At 41.6% G+C, this 21,997-nt stretch overlaps 1 protein-coding gene across 1 annotated transcript in view; it reads left to right on the top strand.

Moving 5' to 3' along the window:
- met (MET proto-oncogene, receptor tyrosine kinase) overlaps nucleotides 1-21,997 on the top strand; it is a 105,721-nt gene that overhangs the window by 58,132 nt on the left and 25,592 nt on the right. The window contains exons 11-12 of the mRNA XM_033635475.2: nucleotides 13,994-14,203; nucleotides 19,018-19,167. Of these exons, the coding sequence (XP_033491366.2) occupies nucleotides 13,994-14,203; nucleotides 19,018-19,167 (360 nt within the window). The remainder of the gene's footprint in view (nucleotides 1-13,993; nucleotides 14,204-19,017; nucleotides 19,168-21,997) is intronic.

The following is a 21,997-nucleotide window of genomic DNA, read 5'->3' as shown; positions in this document are numbered from 1 at the left end:
TTTCAAATAGCTCGCTGTCACATGCATGGTATTGTCATTATACATACTAACGCCCCCAAAAACCATCTAGAAGAAATAGAAAGAGGTCTCGACAATGGAAAAGAGCTAAAGTGTCAGACAAACAGGAGAAGAAAGGAAATGGAAAATCCACAGTCTGATCTGTAGGATCCAGCTGTCACCTCTGACTCACACACAGTAGCACAGCGAGGCCTTTAGGATGCTCTGGCTCTCCTCACCTCCGTCAGACTTTATTCTACTTATTGTGGGAAAATGATATTGCATGCTCGGAGCACGTCATCGCTCCCTCAGACTGGCTGGCCTTTACAGCAACTGCCCGGGGATGTTTTAAATCATCCGACCCTGACACTCAGCAGGCTTTCAGCACGCTGTCTGCAGGTCATTAAAATGTCTGCAATTGATGCTGTTTAATTATAAGGGTCTTAAAATGGTGTTTAATGCATAAAAAATGTCACCCAGGGCACAGGTCAAAGGTACCACTGCTTGGTTTTAGTTATAAAGACATTTCAAGGTCTCATCAGTGCTCTGGCAGATCCTTGACGTTAAGACCTGGACGAATGACCCCTACAGCCTATAAATGATGTCACAGGATCATAGATGGATTGAGGCAGGGATGCACAATGACTGAATTGGCTGAATAGGTTCACCTATACAGACATTTCTAATGATCTCCAATAATGACTGTTCATCGAAAGACCATAGGGACGTCACATGGTCTTCAACAAAAGAGGTTTTTTGACACAGGGTGTGGAAGAACACTAAGCTAAATTATTGTCTCATCGAAAAAGTGAGGACCCGCAGTCAAACAAAGTGGTATAAATTCATTTCAACTTCTGGATATGGATATATGATAGAGAAAATACATAAAAGGAATAGAAACATAAGAAAAAACACAGCAGTGAAATAATAGTCTAGTCCCAGGACTACTACAGAGAATTATTACTGTACACAAATGCGATGTCTAACATCTCTGTGCATGCTTTTAGCTTGCCCTCTATCTACAAAGGCTTGTGTCTCACACTATTAAAACACAGAGCTTAGGGTTTTTATGACTCGATGATAGGCCGAGATCACCTGATAAGATGGAGTGTTTGCTGTGCTTCCCCTCAGTCTCTGTTTTGTGGAACATCTTTTACACGAGAATATAAAACATCATGGGGAGATGCAGACCGACACTTTATAACACGGACACAACACTCAGGGAAAAAAACAATATTCCTTTGCCCCCTGTTGTGCAGCTCTACAAAAGTTTTCAGCCAGAAAAGAGTCAGCGCTGTCTGAAATAATAAAACTGACCACAGAAAGTACCCACCATGGCTTCTCTCTGTGTGAACTTACTGACCCTCTGATCTGCTCTTATAGCGCGCTCGCTTGGGTAACAGTCTCACAGCTTGGGTTTCATTGCAGTTTCTGCTGAAATGATACCACGTCCTTTGACAGAAAGGAGAGAAGTGGAGCGACTTTTTTATGGAACTGCTCAGAATTCTCCACGTTAAGTCATTTAAGTTCTTATCAAGTTCTGCCTCACATTAGCTAAACCCAGACAAGAAAATTAATGGCAACAGGCAGAGTTGCTGCAACTTTTCTGAAGCGACTCAAGATTTATTTCTGTGAATGTGGTAAAAATTTCAAAACTCTATCAGTCATTTTAAGGAGAATGAAATTTATTGAGGACTTTTAACAATTTGTGTCTTGTTAGAATCTTCTTTCATACTTTAAGAGTGAAGGTGAAATATTTCACAGTGATTCAAACAAACAGACAACCTTTTTCTTGGTGGTTATAGATCATCTGTCTCATTCTCATGAATATCTCAAGAACACCTTGAAGGAATGTATCTCAAATTTGGCACAAACGTCCACTTTAAGGTCATGGATGAACTGATTACATTTTTATAGTGCAATGTCAAGTTCACTGTGACCTTGCTTCCATCTCATTCTCATGAATGTGATATTTTAAGAATTTCTTAAAATTTGGCACAAACGCCCACTTTAACGTTGATTGATGAGATTTTGTGGTCACTGTGACCTCACAAATTTTATGGCCTCAACTCAGCAATTCATATTCGTTAATTATGTTACAAAACTTTACACAATGACAAACATTCACTTTGACTTAACTGTGAATTGATTAGATTTTGTTGTTCAAAGGTCAAGGTCAATATGACTTTGCATCTGTCTCACTCATGTGAATGTGATATCTCAAGAAGGCCTTTAGGGAATTTTTCTTAAATTTGACACAAACGTTCACTTGGAAGAACAGACTGATTGGCCAAAAACACGTTTCGGGAGGTCCAGACCTCCTGAAACGTGTTTTTGGCCAATAAATCAAGTAAATCAAGAGTCACTTATCAGACACTTATTTTGACAAAATTTCACACAAATGTCTAACAGGATAAAATAATGAGGTCATGACATTTTATATCTAGAAAGGTCACCTTCACTGTGACATCATCATGTTCGGCAAAAACACTTTTCTGTCCATTATTCAAGGTCATATCTCAGGAACAGAAGGGGAGACATTTGGTCAGATAATGGATTAATGTGTTTGACGCATCCATGTTTTCACAAACATTTATGTAAGCTGTCGTACAACTTGAGTGGATCACAAAGGCATACAACTGCAAAGCAGTAATTCTAGTTTATTGCCGGATCTGCACAAAATTCTCCATGTAATGTAACCTCTATCAATAATAATAATAATGATCTTTATTTATAACACGCTTCTTAAAACGGAGCTGCAAAGTGTGTGTACATGTCAGTAATTTAAACAGAGAAGACATGAAAAGAACAACTTAGGAAAAAACTGATAAAAACACTTTAGTGTATAAAAACTGAGGAAATAAAGGCAGGCTAAATTTAACTCAAATAAAATCAGGAAACGCTTTCTGATAAAAGTCTGTTTTAAGAAGGGACTTCAAGGAGATCACTAACTCGGCCAACCTGATTAACTCGGGCAGATTGTCCCAGAGCCTCGAGGTCCTGACAGCAAACACCCTGTCCCCTTTAGTTTTCAGCCTCTGGAACAGGAGGACCTCGAAGTGCGTCCTGGTGCGTACGTTACTAGAAGCTACTAGGAGGTCAGAGATCTAGCTGGCAGAGAGACCACGAAGAGCCTTAAAAGTAATCAGTAAAATCTGTTCTAAAACATACTGGGAGCCAGTTTAAAGAGGCTGAAACTGGAGTGATGTGATCACGTCTCTTGGTTCTGGTTTAACCTCAAATCAGGTCCTGTTTCACTTTGGCTAAACTGAACCAAGAACAATTTTTGGCAACAGATGAAGCTACTGCAATGTTTTTTTTTAAACAACTCATGATTTTTTTTTTCTCTATAAACTTGGTAAAATCAAAAATCTTTCCATTATTTTCAGTTAAATTTATTAATAAAGTTAAAGTCTTTGAGGACATTAAACAACTTCTATATCATTAGAAGCTTGTTAAGAGTCAGTTACTTTGAGAGTGAAGGTGACATATTACTTTGTGAGTCATAACAAACAAACAGCCCTTTTCACAGAGCAGAGGTGTGTTGTTTTCTGTGTGATGTTTGCCTGAGGGAGGGGGTTTGAGGACAAGCAGTGCTTTGTCATGATGTTATCTGTCATTCTGAGGCGCACGCTGCTGCAGGTTCAGTCAGGAGATAATAATACGCTCCGTAAACACACACATTCGCTGATACGGAACATGGACTCTTATGGAATTATGAAACGAGACTTGCATCTCAAATCTTTGTGACACAATATCCCTTTATCTCTGTCTTTTCCCTCGTTCGTCTCTCGGTCTCTTTCACACACAGAGATACACACACACACACACTCACACACTCCCTGCAGTGTCTCAGCTTTCAGTTTCCCTTTCCCTGGTCATTGACCTGTGTTCAGGTCAGCAGTTGATGGCTCTCTGGAGAGCTTGGGCCTCATTACACACAAACAGCGTGAACAGATGCAGCTCCAGCGCTCTGAAATCAGGTTTATGATCCAAAAATTTCTGCTTCGAATCCCAGAGTCCCCCGACACGTATCTGGATTTGCATCCACCGCTGCCTCGCTCCCTGAAAAAGTTCCTATCAAAGCATCTTTGAGCACTTATCTTCCAACTGCTCCTGTGAAAATGCTCTGAGGGTCAACAGTAGATGTCTGTTGCTGCACGTGGAAGTTTCCAGGTGTGAATGTGTGCATCTGTATGAGGCAAAGCCGTTTGTTTGGTGAACTCTGTGTGGATGAATAAAGGTTAAAAAAACAGTTGAAAGGTCAAAAGCGGCTGAGCAAACTGGGCATGTCGAGGCTGTAAATAGTTGTTTACATTAGACAAAGAGAGAGATGACTGGTTGCTCCATTTAATCAGACGTAGATCAAAACCTTGTGGAGAGCAGGAACATGAAACAACAGGACTTTAAAGCCATGACAAAGACCTGCAGTGGTCGAAACATGATTTAGCCACCACAATAAAGGCTTTTCCTTCCATGTTTTCAACATTTTTGGAGTGCCTGGGTGGCTTGTATCCAGTAGTTTGTAAAACATGCAATGCCCTGTAATTGATAAATCCAACAAAGTGTCCTAATATACCAATAAAAAAAGACATTTTTTAATTATTTTATGTATTTCAAGTTTGTTTTCATATAGTTTGACTTACTGTGAGGTCTGTTTTGCCTGTGAGTAATACAGGACAAAGCAGACAAGGCAGATGCATTGTCACCATAGTTTCCTGCAGTTTAATATACTGAACTCACTGATTTAGAAAACTAGTTAACAGACTGTAACAGTGTTTCAGGCGCCAGCCAATCAGAAACAAGTATTTTTTGTGACCAGTCATAATAGCCTATCATTAACAAAGGCTTTTAAAAGACTACAAAAATCTATATTTCTATTACGGCCAAATATATGGTCTCCAGTGTCAGTTTTTTTCTAAACTGCGCTTAAATTTTCCAGCTGAGTTTACTGCGTGTAATTCCAGCTGTAATCGTAGATGCGTGGGGTCATTCATTGTGTTAAAATGTTCTTTATGTGTCACCTGCAGGTTAACACTGGGGGAGACAGGGTTCAGTTCACTTTCAAGTCCATGACACATGCTGTGACTGTCTTTAAAGGGGACCTATTAAACTCGTTTTCAGGTTCATACTTGTATTTTGGGTTTCTACTGGAACGTGTTTGCATGATTTAATGGTCAAAAAACACTTTCCTCATACTGTCCGTGCAGGAACATTTGTATTCACCCTCGGTCTGAAACGCTCGTTTTAGCACCCCTACTGAAAAAGCTGCTCTGATTGGTCAGTGTCTCCAGGTCTTCTGTGTCTTTATGACTGTAACAGTGATCCTGAGAAAAAGCTTTTACACCAAATTCATCACAACCAGACATGTTCCAGCAGGAATCTGATCCGAAATCAGGTATTAATTCACAACATCAGCAACCAAGATTACAGGTGACGTTAGCATGTAACGACATATAGCCTACGTTAGCAGTACTTGCAGCAGGGAAATGACTGTAATAGAAAATAGTGGCACTCGTCAAAAATGACCACGTAGAGCTTTTAAACAGAACCGGACATTCACCAGCAGGTACATGAGCTAAAAGAGGGGTGAAATTAAAAAATTATAGAAGTATATAAAACGGCAACAAAGATTCCATGTTTCCCTAACGTTAGCAGTACTTGCAGCTGAAAAAAAGGACTGTAATGGAGTATAGCAGCCCTTTCTACCATGAAAAATCAAAAATAAAACCTTTTAAACCAAAATCTTAGCAACCGGACATGTCCCAGCAGGAATCTAATCCAAAGTCAGGGAGAAATCAACACATCAGCAGCCAACATTCAGTGTTTCCCTGATGTTAGCATGTAGCTACTTGTAGCAGTGTATTTGCACGCAGGGAATGACTGTGTATAGCGGCATGTTCTCCCATCAAAAATCACCAATAAAAGGTTTGACAGGTTGGACTTTAACATGTCCGCAACCTAAACATGTTTCCCTGATGTTAGCATGTAGCTTTGTGTAGCAGCGTACACTACGTCATATCTTTGCAGTTATGTATCTGCAAATAACCATATAATGAAATCCGTCACGAACTGACGTAATCTTGTAGCCAAAAGAGAAAAAAACGTTAGAAACAGCGAATTCAGAACTGTTGAAGTCTGAGGTTTTTACATACATTTACCTTATTTTTTCAACAGCCACGTTTGATATCAACATCTGACATTGTGTGGAAAAGCATAGGCCTAATAGTTCCAGGCAGACTACACTTTGAAATCTGTTTTTAAATCTGTGTGATCCATGTCCCGTCGAGAGGTGAAGAATAAACGACTCTAGGACGACTGAAAGACAGCGTGTTGAAGTGAACCCTCGCCCCGATAGTTTATTGTTCATTTTAAACTGGAATAACAGACGAGAGAGGAATGACAAACACTAATCTGACTTCCTAGAGAGAGAAAGAGCGAGAGCCTGAAGCGAGCAGCCTGTATAAAATAAGGCTATCATTACTAATGATTTAGGATGGGATCATGCCCCGTAGGGCCCCAGCTGTCGCCTGTTAAATTCCTTCCAGTAAACGGGATGAGTTGAGGCTCAGCCTGGGAAGGGACAGTATAAGTGTCTTATTGTCTTAACCCCTCGAAAGACAGGCAAGGATCTTAACAAACTGACATCCCAGAGGTTTCCATCGCCAGCGGAACGGCACTCTGGGTAACATGAGCCAGCTTCTCATGCCCTGTGGATCTGCGTTCATGAACCTAAATGACGGCCGTGCGATCACAGCGGCCAAATGATGTTCAGTTGGTGAATTCAGTTCTGCAGTCAGACAAGAATCTATGAGATCTTCACACTGAAGCAGAATGGAGAGAAGGAGAAACCAAGACTGCTTAAAGGCAGCAGTTGAGGTTCAGGGGTCTAAGTTGGAGCATGAAAAAACAACACCCAGTGTTGACTTGATATCTGCCTCTCAGATCTCCAGTAAAGCCTGGTCTCAGCCAATCTCAGCTTTCCCACAAACATAAAAGAGATCTTTTTTACGATCCGTCGTGAAAAGCTGGCACGGTCACAAAGCCAATCGGGTCTGCACATACACAAGAAACAGCAAAAAAGTGATCTCTGAATTTTCACAGTTCACTCTCAGAGCTCAGGGAGCGGAGTTTATCGCAGCAGCCTCACTCTGCCGAGCTGCACCATCACGGATGGTTTGGTTTAACTAGAGGCATCCCCGTAGCCAGACACCTGTCGCCTGCATTCACACATTGGCTTGTTTCGTGTCAGACTCCTCTTCCTATCTCACCCCAGTGGGCTCAATCCCTCCAGCTGACACCTGAATGCCTCATGAAGCCTCTTTCCTTTCCCATGCCCCCCACAGCTGGGGGGTATCTGAGAGGAGGAAGTGAATGAAAGTGAATATTTTCCCCTCCGTCAGCAGTCAAGGTGCTTCAAACGGTAGAGCTTCATATCGGCAGTCAGACGACAAGACTGTGGTTGTACACTACTGGTATTAATAAGTGTTTATTTATCAGTGTGCCAACAAAGGACGACTGTTGTGTAGTCTCATGTCGTCTGTGTCTTGGCCAAAAAGTTGCACTTGACAACACCACAAAGACAAAAGCCAATGGCAAACTAGCGCAAAGGTTCTGCACCTGCATGAGAGGAGGTAAAGCAGAATTTATACTTGTGCGTCAGCTCTATGCATAGCCTATGCAATAGCTTGTGCATAAATATAACATGCTAACGGTATTAGCACAAGCCTATGGAATTTTACATTGTATAAATTAGCCTAGTGATGCAGTTTAGTGGTGATCTGCACTGTGGTGAATCATAGGAGTGAAGTCTAGAAAACAGAGATAGCATGAGCTTATACAAAAAAAAGACAAGATGCAAAACACATTATGTGCAGTTACAAAAATATGTGATGCCGAAGCAGAGAGAGTGAAATTTAACCTAAAAATCAAGATAACAAGCAAAGACATGGCTGAACTGGAGACTTTAAATCCAAAGTAAATAAAAACACCACACAGCGCAGCAGGAAACTGTGGAAAACTCCACTGGTATAAATCACTCTAGATTTGACAAGCACATTTGTACGTGGGAGCTCCGTTATGACTTTGCTTTTTCGCAGGCTGTTACACTAATGATCCTTCAGGGACAGCGGAGGTTTTCAGGATCGCTGGTTCTCTCATCACCCCACAGTAAACCTCTCGGCCCGCTCACTGCAAGCGATTGTATTTACAGCTGCTGCCGACCTACAGCCCCTCACCTCCTCTCCCTTAAATAAGAGGAGACATCCACTGAACAATGAAACTGACTGAGGTTTCCACTAATTCACAGGATATTTTTCCTTTCGTCGCACCCCTGGGAGACAGGGTCGAGGAGGAGGGGGGGTGTTACCCTTCAGTCCCGTTCTGCTTGCTCCTTATTGCTGTGTGGAGGAGGGAGGTTAATTGGATTGCTTCTGTGAGGTGACCCAGCGCTCCCCTCACACAGACATGTTCAATATGTATGCACATGCGTGTTTTGAACGTGTTCATGTCTTTATTTCTTGTAGTTAAGCGTTTTCGGATGCATGCAGCTTTGAGTGTGTGTTCGTGTGTGTCCATCTGCGCTGCTACAGCTCACTGGGGAGTCAGATTGGGAAGTGCACGAGGAAGTTTCAGCAATACTTCGACAGAACTGCTGCTACTGCGGTCAGAGTGACTCTCTGGGGACTCAGATAGCAGTTAAAGTGTTGGAAGTCAACCTGTTTGTTGAGCGTTTTTTGGAATGTAACAAACTTTACGGCCCACAGTGCTTTGTGCAGTGGGTGCCAACTGGTGTAGCCTCAGGGTCCACACAGACTGACATCATATTTTGTTATTTTTTGTGTTGATTTATGTCCGTTTTATTTCGCAATATGAAGATATACAATGCAGATGGAGCCAAACTAATAAAAAGAGCAGTAATGCAACATTAAAACACAAACAATCATTATAAACCGCTGAGCGTCTTCTTTTCCCACCTCCTGTCAACATATAATCAACTCAAGGACACATCTACCTTTGTAGCCCAAAAGATAAACAAACACTATCATTGGACACCACAGTGCAAACATCAGCATTGATGTCTCAGCACGCAGCCAAACAAGTCTGGTTTGTTCTGAGTGCACCTGCGTGGAGGAATATCATGCCAACATCACACCTTTTAACGGCTTTAAATTGATATTGCAAAATGAATAAACCACAGTTTCTGTAATTAATAAAGGCATACTCCTTTTCTCCTGATCTCAGCGTAACCACAGAAATATGAACCCTTAAGTGTAGACAAAAAGTTTCCTGCAGTGATGCAAGACTACGACAGCATGTTGACAGGCAATAATCAGGATAATGGATCATTTTCATAAACACTATTGGCCCTTTAACTGCTCCTGTTACTGTTGCTTGTCAAATCAAATCAACAACAGCTTTCAGATTAGTGTACCTGTTTATTTTCCATATTCCTTTTTATAGTCTCTACAGGACGAGGCTCCCTGTCCAAACTCTCCCACTCTCTGTTTGTAAAACTGTGACCACACTGTGTAAGAGTGTGACTTTAACAACATGTGTTTTGCACGTGTGGGAATTTGTGTCGTTATTAAACTGTAGGAGAGAATAAAATAAGATGAGCCACATTTTTAGATTTTGGCAGATGACAAACAAGAGGCTCAGTCCCAGTTCACCCCGTGCCTCTTCCATTTATGCTGCGTTCACTAGAATCAGGGAAACAGTAGACAGAAAAGAAGATATCATTTTAGCCAACGAGAGTGGGAGGGTAAAATTTGGAGATGCTGGCGGAAAATGCCGTCAAAACTTATCGTTAGACAGTTTTGCTGTTCAGAGTTAGAATATTGAACTCTTTGCCATCCTGTGCACCAGATGTTTCTTGACTCCCTCACACAAGAAGAAAACACGGGTGATCTGGACAATTACTGAGTACATTACTAGAGAAATTACATAAAATATCATTCCGTTCTTTGAAAACAATATGGTATCACTATTGCAACGTAACGTCAATCACGTTTTGTTTAACTGATTTCTTACTGATTTTTAACTGATCGCCTGACTCCATGTGAGTGCAGCATTAACCCTACTCCTCTATTTTGCATGTGTACAGGGAGGGTGTCCCAATTCTTGTTGAGATAGAGAGAGATCTTGTAGACCTGAGAGGTGGAGGACCCATGCCATTTAGGATCTTAAACAATAGGCAGGCATCAGTGTATTTTGTTAGGTTTTCCCAGCTGAGGATGTTATATTTGCTGAGAATGTGACAATGATGGTGAGTATTTGGTTTTCTGTCAAGCACTTTGAGAGCCTGCTTGTACAGAGAGAGAATGGGTTTCAGCGTTGTACTTTTTGCATGGGTCCAGCTTGTTATACAGTATGTTAGATGAGAAATGATCATTGCATTCATTTAAAGAAGCACAGCAGTGGATGTTTGACAGTTCCTCATATATCTAAAATTAGCCAAATTATATTTGTCAGTCTGCATTACTCTTTTACTTGGTTTTTGAAAGATAAAGTAGGGTCAAGGACAACGCCAAGATATTTAAACTCAGTGACTACCTTGATCGGTTCTCCAGCGACAAACGCTTCAGGATTGATATCCGATGTCGAGCTTGCTTTTGTAAAATACATACAAACTGTTTTCTTAACATTAAGAAATAGTTGAGACTCATTGAGCCAGTTGTTGACCTTCACCATCACAGCATTCAATTTGGCAGCTGCCAGTTTTTGCATGAGCATAAATAACGGTATAACATCTGAACTTCGCACCCTGTGCAGATGGATGGAAGATCGTTTATGAATAAACTAAACAGGAGAGGTCCCAAGATGGATCCCTGGGGCACACCCATAGTGACTAGCATTATACCAGCTAGCTATCATGTTGTATGGTGAAGGTAACTGCAACAAAACTTATTTTCAGTAGGGATGTTATTAAGTAATTTTACGTCTGATACCCCGACACCCATTAACTGTTAACTAACCAGATAATTTTTAAGAAAAACATGCAGATTGAGGTGAATACAAAAGGCCTTACGTTTTAGTGCAGCACTCTAGCAGTGAGCTTTAGCACCACATTTCAAAACGTTAACTCTTATTCATTTAGAGGTGGTGTTATAATGTTTGGTGACGTAGATGTCTTGCCTCTACCTGATTTTCTTTGGTCTTTGCTGACAGAGAGCCGTCTAGCAGCATTAACAGACAGAAACATAGTGCCCACTGCCCACCCTCTGGTAAGCTAATGTTAGTCTTGGCTGCTCTGCTCTGCGCACAAGCCGGGTCAGGTTGGAGCTAGCTAGCTGTGCCTCTCATTTGCAATCACTAATTCTAAAGAGGGTTTGAGGCTCATCCACCGAGGCAACCTGGGAAGAGACCTGAGGATCGGCGCAGTGTTTCCACAGCAGCCCTTATTGTGTAGACTTGCAGTGTTGCTTGCAGTACTCACCGAATAAGTGGCATTGCACTAGCTTGCTCCCACAGGAGCCAGGTGGAGCGCAGTGCAGTAAGTTAAGGAGTAGCAAAATTATCCAGTAGACCAACATGAGTAACCAGTCAAAAATACTCTGGGCGGTTAGCTGATTATCATTCAGACGTTGACATCCTGAGAATATTGTCTACTTGACATAACAGACACTGATCTAACAGCATTCCTGGGCGTCTTCTGTTTCTTACATTTGTCTAATTTGCTGCTGAAAACCGCTAAAAGATGCCTATAGCCCAGGCAAGAGGACTCACCACAGCTGAAGATGGCATGTTCAAAATGTCCGGCTCCAAACTCTTAATGTCTGTTTGCTTAAACACCATCAACGACTAATGATGACATGATCGAGTCTTGAAGGGTTGTCACATTTCACAGGGGGAAGATTTCAACCATTACTCCTTGTAACTCTGTTCTGAGGTGCAAAGCACCTGAAAACGACGGGCAGGGATTTGAATAAGAAATGTGATTGGGCCAAGATTTCATTTTGATTGACAGCAACTGTTTCTGCCCATCTGTCCATGTTTTCCACCCTCTAGTTAATTCCTACTGTGTGTAGTTCAACCAGAGAAACACCACAAACAAAATGAAGATTACTCAGAAGATAATTGGTGTTAAGTCCCCCTAGCAACCGCACAAGGCAGAAAATGTTACACAGACATGAAGTCCACATTCACATTGAGCAGCCAATACAAATTCAAACCTTAATGCAGTCGCATAAAGTTAACATCTTTGCCATGTAAACACAGAAGACATCAGCGTCTCTTTACCCGTCTTCTCTTCAGACAAGATGAAACTCTGCCACACCACAATAAAAAAGGACTTAGGGTGTTTCAGTTTCTCACTGGGGGTTCTTAATGAGCACAAAAGCTGCGAGGCCTACGTGGGCTGAATCCAACACGGGATAAAACTCTGTTGTGCCCTCGGGCCGTGAATGTAAACACTTCAGTATGGCTGAAAACTGGCAGTGTCTCATATAATGTGTTGAGTATAAAAGAAGCTGCCAAACTGAGGATTACTGCTGGATGTTTTACATTGTGACTGAGTGAAGACCTGGAGGGAGCCGTCTTTACTCTGAGCAGTAGGAAAGCTGAGAGGTTGAGGCACTGTATCTCTTTATGCATGTGTGTACAGTGTGTGTATGTGTACCTTGAAAGACCAAAAATGCCCTGAAAAGATTTGAAGCACGTTTGGTCTTCAGTTCTTTAAGGGACTATTTTGGGAACTGGTACAGATTAATACACAATCTGAATTAGAAATAGCTTTAGATTAGATTAGAAGAGAGGCGGTGTGCATCTCAAGCTCTTGTTTACGGGGACACGTAAAATAATATAAAACTCCCATGAATATGAAACAACCTTAAACAAAACAAGATATTTAAAGAGTAGGGAGTGATGCTTGGTATGTAGCAGTGAAGGTCAGAAAATAAAGGGAGTCAGTAAATTGTCTTTACTAGGACAGTGTTTTAATAGACAATATTTGTGAGTGTGTTTTCGGATGCAGACTGAGACATTGTACCCAAATCCACCTGAGCAAGGTGGCCTGAGATCAGTTCCAGTTAAATATGGTTTGCAATATACTGTATACTCCAACAAGTAGAAAATGTTTGTGCCGCAACCTGTAATTATAAGTGGTGCTCCTGTTTTGTTGGCAAGAAAACAGGAAATATAAAATGCCTCACTAAGGTATAGGCCAAAAATAAAATAATGTTCAGCAGTAGAAGATGGGTGCGTGTTCCTTACTTTGGCTGCAGCACCTACAAATGGTGGGGCTTCCTCTAGTTGTGCTCATGTGGCTATGACCACCCATACGTTGCTCTCCAGCTTCCCTGCATGCATGAAAACGTGTGCCAACATTGTTTCCTAATAAGGAAGGTAAACACCTGGGGCCAGATCATAAAACTCAATGTAGGTTCACGGCTAAAACTGTGTATGCACAAAAACACAGACATGTACATGCATTCTTTTCCTCAGAGTTATAAAGACGCACGTAGGCATGATTCTGTTATTTCCACTCTTACGCATGTAGAAACATCCGTAAACATCAGTTTGCATGTTGTTACCTGAGTCGGCACCACCATTCATTAGACCTGTCAGTGAGAATTACAGCAAAGAACGTGCAATTTAACTGACTGTGTCGTATCAGTGAGGTTCTCCAATGGTGCCAGAGCAGCTGTCGTTATGCACAGCTGTGGATATTTGATGTGCACATATCTCTAATTCATCACATTTCTGCAAACCATCTTCGTGGTAAAGTCTCAATCATCTTTCTTATTAAATGGCAGAAAGATAATCTATGATTCATTCACAGCGCTCATGTTGAAACTTTACAAAGTGCTTCACAACATTAAAACTTAATCATTAACAGGGTGATGATGGCTCAAATGTAAATGAAAATAATAATGAAATTCATCACTTACAAATAACTTAAAATGAAGCTTGTAAATGTGCCTTTTTTATGTAAGCCTGCAAATCTGCAACAATTTTTTTTATCTGTCTGTGTTCCTGAATGCCTCTCTCCTCCCAGAGCTGTGTGTACGGTGAGAACCGAACATCCATCCAGTGCACCACGCCCTCTCTGGCCAAACTGGCTCTGCAGCCGCCCGTGGTCACCAAGGTGGCGTTTGTGCTGGACGGCTACTCTACAGATCAGTGGGACCTGATCTATGTGGAGGACCCGCTCTTCCAGGACCCCAAACTCACATCTAAGGACAACAAGAGCATTGTGGAGCTCAAGGTATGTTTGGAAAAAAATAATTGATCAGCAAATGTTACATGCAGAACTACATCCTTTGGTAAAGATTAAAAGTCTTGCTCAAGGGAACTCCAGCAGGGCAGACACTTCCAGAAAAATGTGCACACTCGAGACACCTGAAGAAACTCTGTTTGGCAAGTTTAACATTATAAGAAAATCTCCATGTATGTTCTGTAGCAAATTTCAGAAGCTTTAAGGGAACCTGTTGTGCTCATTTTCAGGTTCATACTTGTGTTTTGGGTTTCTACTAGAACAGTCGAACCCGGGCCGCTGCGGCAACAGCCTTGTACATGGGGCGTGTGCTCTGACTACTAAGCCACCGACACCCCACCAATAAAAGCTTTTAAACACAACTCCACATGTTCCAGCGGGAATATGATCCATAATCGGGGAAAAATTTGATAACATTAGCAACCAAGACAGAGCCTACATATTCCCCAAACTTTAGCGTGTAGCTACATGTACGCTGGCAGCACTTGCAGCTGAGGAACAACTGTAATGGAAGATACGTCACTTTCTCCCATTAAAAATCACGGATAAAAGCCACTATGGAAAACCAGACATGTTTCAGCAAGAATATGATCCCAAATCTGGATGACATTATCAAAATCGGCAACCAAGATTACATGTTCCTGTGATGTTAGCATGTAGCTAAATGTAGCAGTAGCCAGAGAATGACTGGGTAGTGTGCAATTTCTCCACTTAAAAATCACCAATAAAAGCGTCCTGTTCCAGCAGGAATCTGACCCAAAATTAACAACCAAAATCAGTGACCAAAATCAAGTGTTTCCCTGATGTTAGCATGTAGCTACATGAAGCAGTGCAGGCTTTGAAGGTAAACACTTGAAGTAACGGGTGGGAGATGATGACTATATAAAGAAATCTGTAACAAGATGATGTCAGAGTATAGAGACCGAGCGCAACGCATCATAATCTGAAAGCCACGCCCCCAAAGGGGAAATGAGGCCCGCTTTCCCCTCACACCTTCCCCCTCCGTTTCCAGCCTGTTGAGTTTTCCCTAAGTCCAAATGCAGAAAAGTTGCTGTGTGGTGTGCTGCACGGCCAATAAGGCTAAAAACCCAGAGCTTAGCTTTTATCAGCTGCCCAGCAGAAAAACGGAATCTTGTAGAAGACAAAAGTGCACGAACAGTGACCCCCCTACACCACCCTGCTAACCCTGGCTCATATACAACACTGCTACAGGTCTTTAGTGATGTGCTTGTGTTGATTAATAAAATCAGCTCCACAGATTTGTTAGACTCTAACTCTGTAAGCAGCAGGACACCACAGTTAACATTCGGAGATGTTTACTTGACTGGTTGAGATGAATTCACAGTTTGGAAACAGGTCACTGAACTTTGCCTCCCAGTCCACACGTTCACACGTACAGCCGCCCATGGTCATGGTCCGGGTCAAGTTGGGAAGGAAACAATACTGAAAGAAAAACAGGAAGTGGAGTCTGTTTCCCATCGTTTACACCCCCCCACCCGGACCTCCCCATCCCTTCCCCACTGCTGTACCTCTCTATGTATTCTCTCTGATGACTTGCATTGTTCTGCCTACCGAGGTCAAAGCTCTTGACATATTAATGCCACTTTTCAAACAAGTCACCACGTTCCCCAGAGCCTGTTGTAGGAACACAATGAAATACATATTTCTCCTCTTTTCTTTCTTTCATTTTTTTGTTGACTGCAGCTCGACGGTTTGTGGCAGCTGTGCTGAACCTCTCGCAGGGGATCCTGGCTGCTTTTTTTTTTTCCTTCTTTCTCTCTTTTCCCAGACGTGACCTTGGCCCCGATGCTAAATCCACCACCAACCCAGCCTCTATCCCCCCTTCATCCCTCCCTTCAGCCCAGACAAACCCCCAGTTTTTACCCAGGGGGATGGTACCAGGCATCGCACCGAAACAGGCCACATTTAACGCCATCTGATAACCCTGCCCTGCAGTGGCCTCCAGTAAAGGGCAAATGCTGGGCTCATTTAGCACCATCTGATAACTCAAGTCCTGAAATGCCTCCAAATAAAAGACAAATAAAGGAATGTTTAGCTCTGACTGACAGCTCTGCAACAGTATGACGGCACATAAAGGAACCAAGCTGTTGATTTTGGCATGTGGCCAGGCTCTATCGCTTCACGGGAGGCTGAGAAGCATCTCCAATTATCATCCACACAATTAAGAGTGACTGGTATAACTGTTATAGCTATTTACTAACTTTAATGACACCTCTCTGCTGCGTGCACAGTATTGTCAGAGAGAGGGTGGTACTGGATGATCTTGTTAAAAAGTGTTGTCTTTGTGTGTGTCCTAATTGCGAGCTGGTTGGTGAATTAGTGGTCTGCGTTGCTGTGTGAGGACTGCCAGAGTGCAGTGTGTGTGTGTGTGTGTGTGTGTGTGTGTGTGTGTGAGAGAGGGAGAGTGCAGGAACAGGTGCGAGCCTCCACTCTGTATCAAATTGGAAAATCCCGAGCTGTCACGCGAGGAATGTGATCATTCTCTTTATTGCCCTCTGCTGCACTCAAACAAGTGTGTTTATGTGTGTGAGAGACAGAGAGATGGAATCAGAGGAACTAAAAGCAAATGAGAAGAGAAAACAACAACGAGTCTGACAGTGAAGAAAAGGAACAAATTAGTCCGCTTCCCGTCAACAACACAAAAAAAAAACCTCACTGAGTTACACATACACTCACGTGGGCATTCGCTGTGTGTGCTTCCAGTCAGATCTCAGAGGGGGGAGTGTGTAGTCGTCCCACTAGGGGTCACACCACTAGAATAAGTTGCTCTGTCTTACTCACATCAGCGGCAGAGAGCTCAGTTCATGCCCAGTGCTTTCGATCACTGTGAATCATGATGAACTCTGCCAGGAAGACAGACCTGAACCTAATTTACCTCAGGATTACTTCCATGACTCTTCTCTACTGTGTTTTCCAACAGATGTCTTTTTTACAAATCCTCAAACATCCTAAAAAAGCTGTGAAGTTGTTACTAAAAATGGCTTCACACTGTAAAGTATGTATTATTTTGTCAGTCATGCACCAATGTCACTTATTGGTCTATTAAAAGTCCTGTAAATGGTTTAAAAGCTGCACAAGGAAACTTTAAAGAGTGTGAGTGTTTAGGACTCTGATACGGAGGTCTGTACATCGCAGAGAACACGCTCCTTTGGCCTGTGGTTGATTTATATCAAAGTGAACTTAAAAGCTTTACCAAACCTCCCCTCACCCTGCCACCCTCACCAACAGTCAGCAGCTTCCACTCTGAACTTACTGTGTATGTCCAAATTAGATTAAATACTGAGCTTCCAGGCCCAAACACTAAGACTGTGCACCATGCAGACACAGTATACATATAATAGAGACCTTGTGACTTCATCTTAAACAGGGTATAGCTTTGATTAGGCCCAAAAAATCCAGCCAGACCAGAGGTGGGTAGTAACTAGTTATATTTACTCAGTTACATTTACTTGAGTAACCTTTTGGATAAATTGTACTTTTCAGAGTAGTTTTAATGCAAAATACTTTTTACTTTTACTTGAGTTATATTGTTTTAAAGCAACAATACTCTTACTTGAGTACAATATTTGGCTACTCTACCCACCTCTGAGTACATAATTACATATATATATATATATATATATGTATATATATATATATATATATATATGTGTATATATATATATATATATATATATATATATGTACAGTATATATAAGAATATATTTGTGTTTCTTGTGCCTTGATTTATGTTATGTTTGTAAAGATTTAATTTATTTTTGTTTTAGTTAAAGGGGTATCGTTTAAAATACATGAATTTGCAGATTATTATTTTTGATTGATTGATTACGTTCATGTTCTTATTTTACAAATAAATCAGACGTTACTCAACAGTTACTCAGTACTTGAGTAGTTTTTTCACCAAATACTCTTTTATTCTTACTCAAGCAATTATTTGGATGACTACTTTTTACTTTTACTTGAGTAATATTGTTCTAAAGTATCAGTACTCTTACTTGAGTACAATATTTGGCTACTCTACCCACCTCTGAGCCAGACACAACATAAACCTGCAGAGTTTCTGTCTGAGCCTTAAACATGGCAGTATAGTTTAGGGCCTGAGCCCAATTGAAACATTTCCACTGTACAACAGTACATGTAATTACAAGCTAAAGCCAACTCAACTCTTTAAAGTGCAGTAGGAGACATATATGAAACCTTGTGAGTTTGTTAACAGTCAGGCGGCGTAACTTCATAGTGGCTCTACAGCGTGATCTCTGTGTAAAAGGGGCATTTGTATTTTAATTGTGTGTATTCCCAAATTACATGTAATCACATTTCTGTCCACCATGTTATATTGGTGAGTTCCTGTTTGTCTGGGTACTCCTTACTCCTATATTTTTACGCATCCTTCCTTCCTGTTGGACCTCACCTGACAGCAGAATCACCTGCATTAAGAGGTTTAATGTGACGTATCTCAGTGATGCTCCTCTCTCCTGCAGCTTGGGTGACTGACAGGTATCTTTCCACATAAAGATCACAAACGAGCTTTAATTTTGACATTTTATTTTACACTTTAAATAGTTTGTTGTCTCCTTCATTTAAAATGAAACTATGAGGTTGTTCCAGCTACTGTCTGGACGCACTGACCTTTGACCTTCGTAATAGTTGCATCTGTTGACCTCGTATGTCTCCCTCCTCTCTCTTCCTATATCTCTATCCTTTCTTCTTCTCTTTTGCGCTCCCTCCTCCCCCATCTCCCTCTGTCTCCCCTCTTTCTTTCCACCTCTCCCCTCCACTGCAGGGTGACCGGATGGACCGGGAGGCGATGAAGTGTCAGGTTCTGACCGTTTCCAACCACAGCTGTGAGAGTCTGACTCTGATTGGAAACACTCTGGAGTGCACCGTCCCCACCGAGCTGCAGGCCGCCACCTCCAAGGAGCTGCAGGTGGAGGTGAGATACAGCTGCACTTCACAGACACCAGGACACATGTGATGTGCTTTTCAGTTTGCACTGACAGCCGATACACAAACAGACAAGAAAACCCTGTATAGAGATTCATACACAGGTGCGCGCACACACACACACACACACACACACACACACACACACAGGTGTACGCACCTATACATACACTCCACCTCTCCATAACCTGTGCAGCAGTTATTCAACAAAGATACTTTCTTTAATTAACGCAGCCTTTTGTTTATAGAAACACCCAGTTCACCACAAATACACATCCACACCCACACACACACCCACACACACTCTTCACTCCGCTCAATAGCTGTCTTGTTCCAGCCGCACTCCATGTTGACAGCAGAGAAAAGCCTCAGTGTGTGTTTGAAGTGGTGTTTGGACGGCAGTGCAGGGTGTGTATGTGTGTGTATGTGTGTCAGGGTGTGTTAAAGTGTTTATTGATGTTCAGATAAATTTAATTTGCATGTAAGTGAATTAGGTCATTATCCCTCAAAGTAAAGAAAACAAGAGAATGCAAACAGGTTTCTATCACAGCACTCAGAGTGATGCAGCAACCTGTGTCCTGTAAAAACAGTAAATTAATTCACTCTTGAACTTCACCCTGTAAATCTGTCTTATTAAAATAATGTTTCCCTTTTAAAACATCTTGAAAGAAGAGACTCTGCCAGTATGGTGAAATCATTTTGACCTTTATCTGACTCAAATTCACTTGTTTCTTTTTTTGTAATTAAACTTTTTATTGACTTTTTCCATATTTAAACATAATCACACAAAAAGCCAGTTGCTACAGTAGATCAATGTAAAGTAAGTGACAGAAGAAAATTAGATAAAATAAATCCTGGCACACAAAATTAGCTGCAAAATAAGGTAAAGACTAACAAACACAATCAGCTTGTTTCAAACGAGGTGTATCAACACTTAATTGGTTGGAAACTGGTTGCACATGTCGGTCTGTCTGTTAATTTTGCTAGTCTTTAGTTCCCTCTGGTCTCCCTCAAAGTCGCCCCTGTGAAAAAGCAGCACACTCTCTTTAGCATGGTTAACTATGTTAGCACTGTTAGCAGCTAGTGGTGCTAACAAGTTAATAATGCTAAAGGGGTTTTGCGGCTCAAAATGAAGCCGCTTACTCACTGTGGCTGTGTGGGGAAGACTAGAGGGACACAGTGTTTACGCAGCATTGTCGTCCTGGTGGCTGGTTACCAGTGGTAATGCAAATGAGCAGCGTCCCAAGTTTGACTCCACCCAAACCAGGTGGTGCACAGTGCAGAGCAGCCAAGGCTAACATTAGCTAACTGTGGAGACTGTAGGGTGGACAGTGTTGACAACATGTTGTCACATGTTAACGCAGCTAGCCGGCGGTCTGTCGGCAAAACCAACAGGAATAAAAGACATTTATAACACAAAATGTTAAAAAATTTCACCACCTTTTTAAGAATAGCATTTTGAAATGTGGCGCTAAAACTCACTGAGTCAACAGAGCGCCGGACCTAAAGGAAAGGCCTTTTTTTTTGCTTCAAGGTTGGCTGGAGTGTAACTTTATTTTGACCCTCCTGAAGCTACCAATATTTCCTTGAGCCTCCCTGAGTGACTGGCGGAAAAAGCATTATCCTCCGTCCACCATAATTAGTTATTAGATTTTTAAAAACTTACCCTCTGACGTTTGAAAATCAGAAGTTGAAGACAAAGTCCTGGAGTTGCAAAGAGTCTCAGTCTTTTGTGATGTCTAAACTAGATATTCTGTGTCAAACATCTGCTCTGAGGCATTTAGAAACAACACAGCAGAGATCAATAAAGCCACTTATAATGCACTCATATGAGAATTCCCCACTGTTTGTATTATCAGGCTCACGGGAGGAATTTCAGCAATAAAAGGTATCATATCATATCATATCACAGCACCTGCTCCTGAGGAGGAAGAGGCTGCAACGACATAACACACTGTGATGATAGATGGAAAGAATATGTGCACAGTTTTTATCAGAATTGTTTTCAGTATATTTAATTGAAATTGAATTAGTTATAAATTAATAAGATGTTCAAGTTTTATCCAATTTATTTCCTAATTTCATTTCTTAGATCCCAGTTTGACAATGATAAAACAGACTGAAGACTGTGTGACTTTTCTGAAGCAGTAACAGGATCATTCTGCTGTCGGCCATATTGAGTTCTTCATTCTGCGCCGTGGGAATTTCATGGAAAACACCACATTCCTCCGGCGTTCCAGATCATTTACAGGATACTTCAATAACTCTCCTGTCCTAATGCAGTCCCTTATAAAAACCAGCTTGGGGAGAATTTATTATAAAGTGTGTTGAGTGAGACGGCTCAGCATCCAGCTGTCTTGTCACTTGAATATAAGTCAAGCATCCTCTGAGTCACGAGAGGCGGATGCACAGCGCAGAAATGTCCCACTGGTGTTTATTAATGAGGGTTTAAACAGGACAGACGTTTATCACCTGTGACTCATGCTGTGAAAAAAGAGATATCAGTGATCGTAAAACATTTTAATTCATTTAAAATGTGGATTGAAGGATTAAAGTGTAACTTAACACCCTCTGAAAATCTTGTTTTTACTGACCTCCAGTGGTTAGCCTCTCAGCTTGCTGCAACAGTGTACAGGTGTACTCCAGGACTCTGTGACATCACTGTTGGGTGTGGTCACAGGTGCAACAAAACAAACGTCAGACCACACCCAGCGTCAACTGACTTCAAGCTTTCATCCAGAGAGAGCAGTATGACACTGTTTGTCAACCTGGGGTCATAGTCACAAAGCTTCCTCGGACAGAGATGCTCCTAGTTGTAA

Source organism: Epinephelus lanceolatus, chromosome 5 (assembly GCF_041903045.1).
Source record: "Epinephelus lanceolatus isolate andai-2023 chromosome 5, ASM4190304v1, whole genome shotgun sequence".
NCBI classification, from domain to species: domain Eukaryota; kingdom Metazoa; phylum Chordata; class Actinopteri; order Perciformes; family Serranidae; genus Epinephelus; species Epinephelus lanceolatus.
This window is presented reverse-complemented; position numbering and strand designations above follow the sequence as displayed.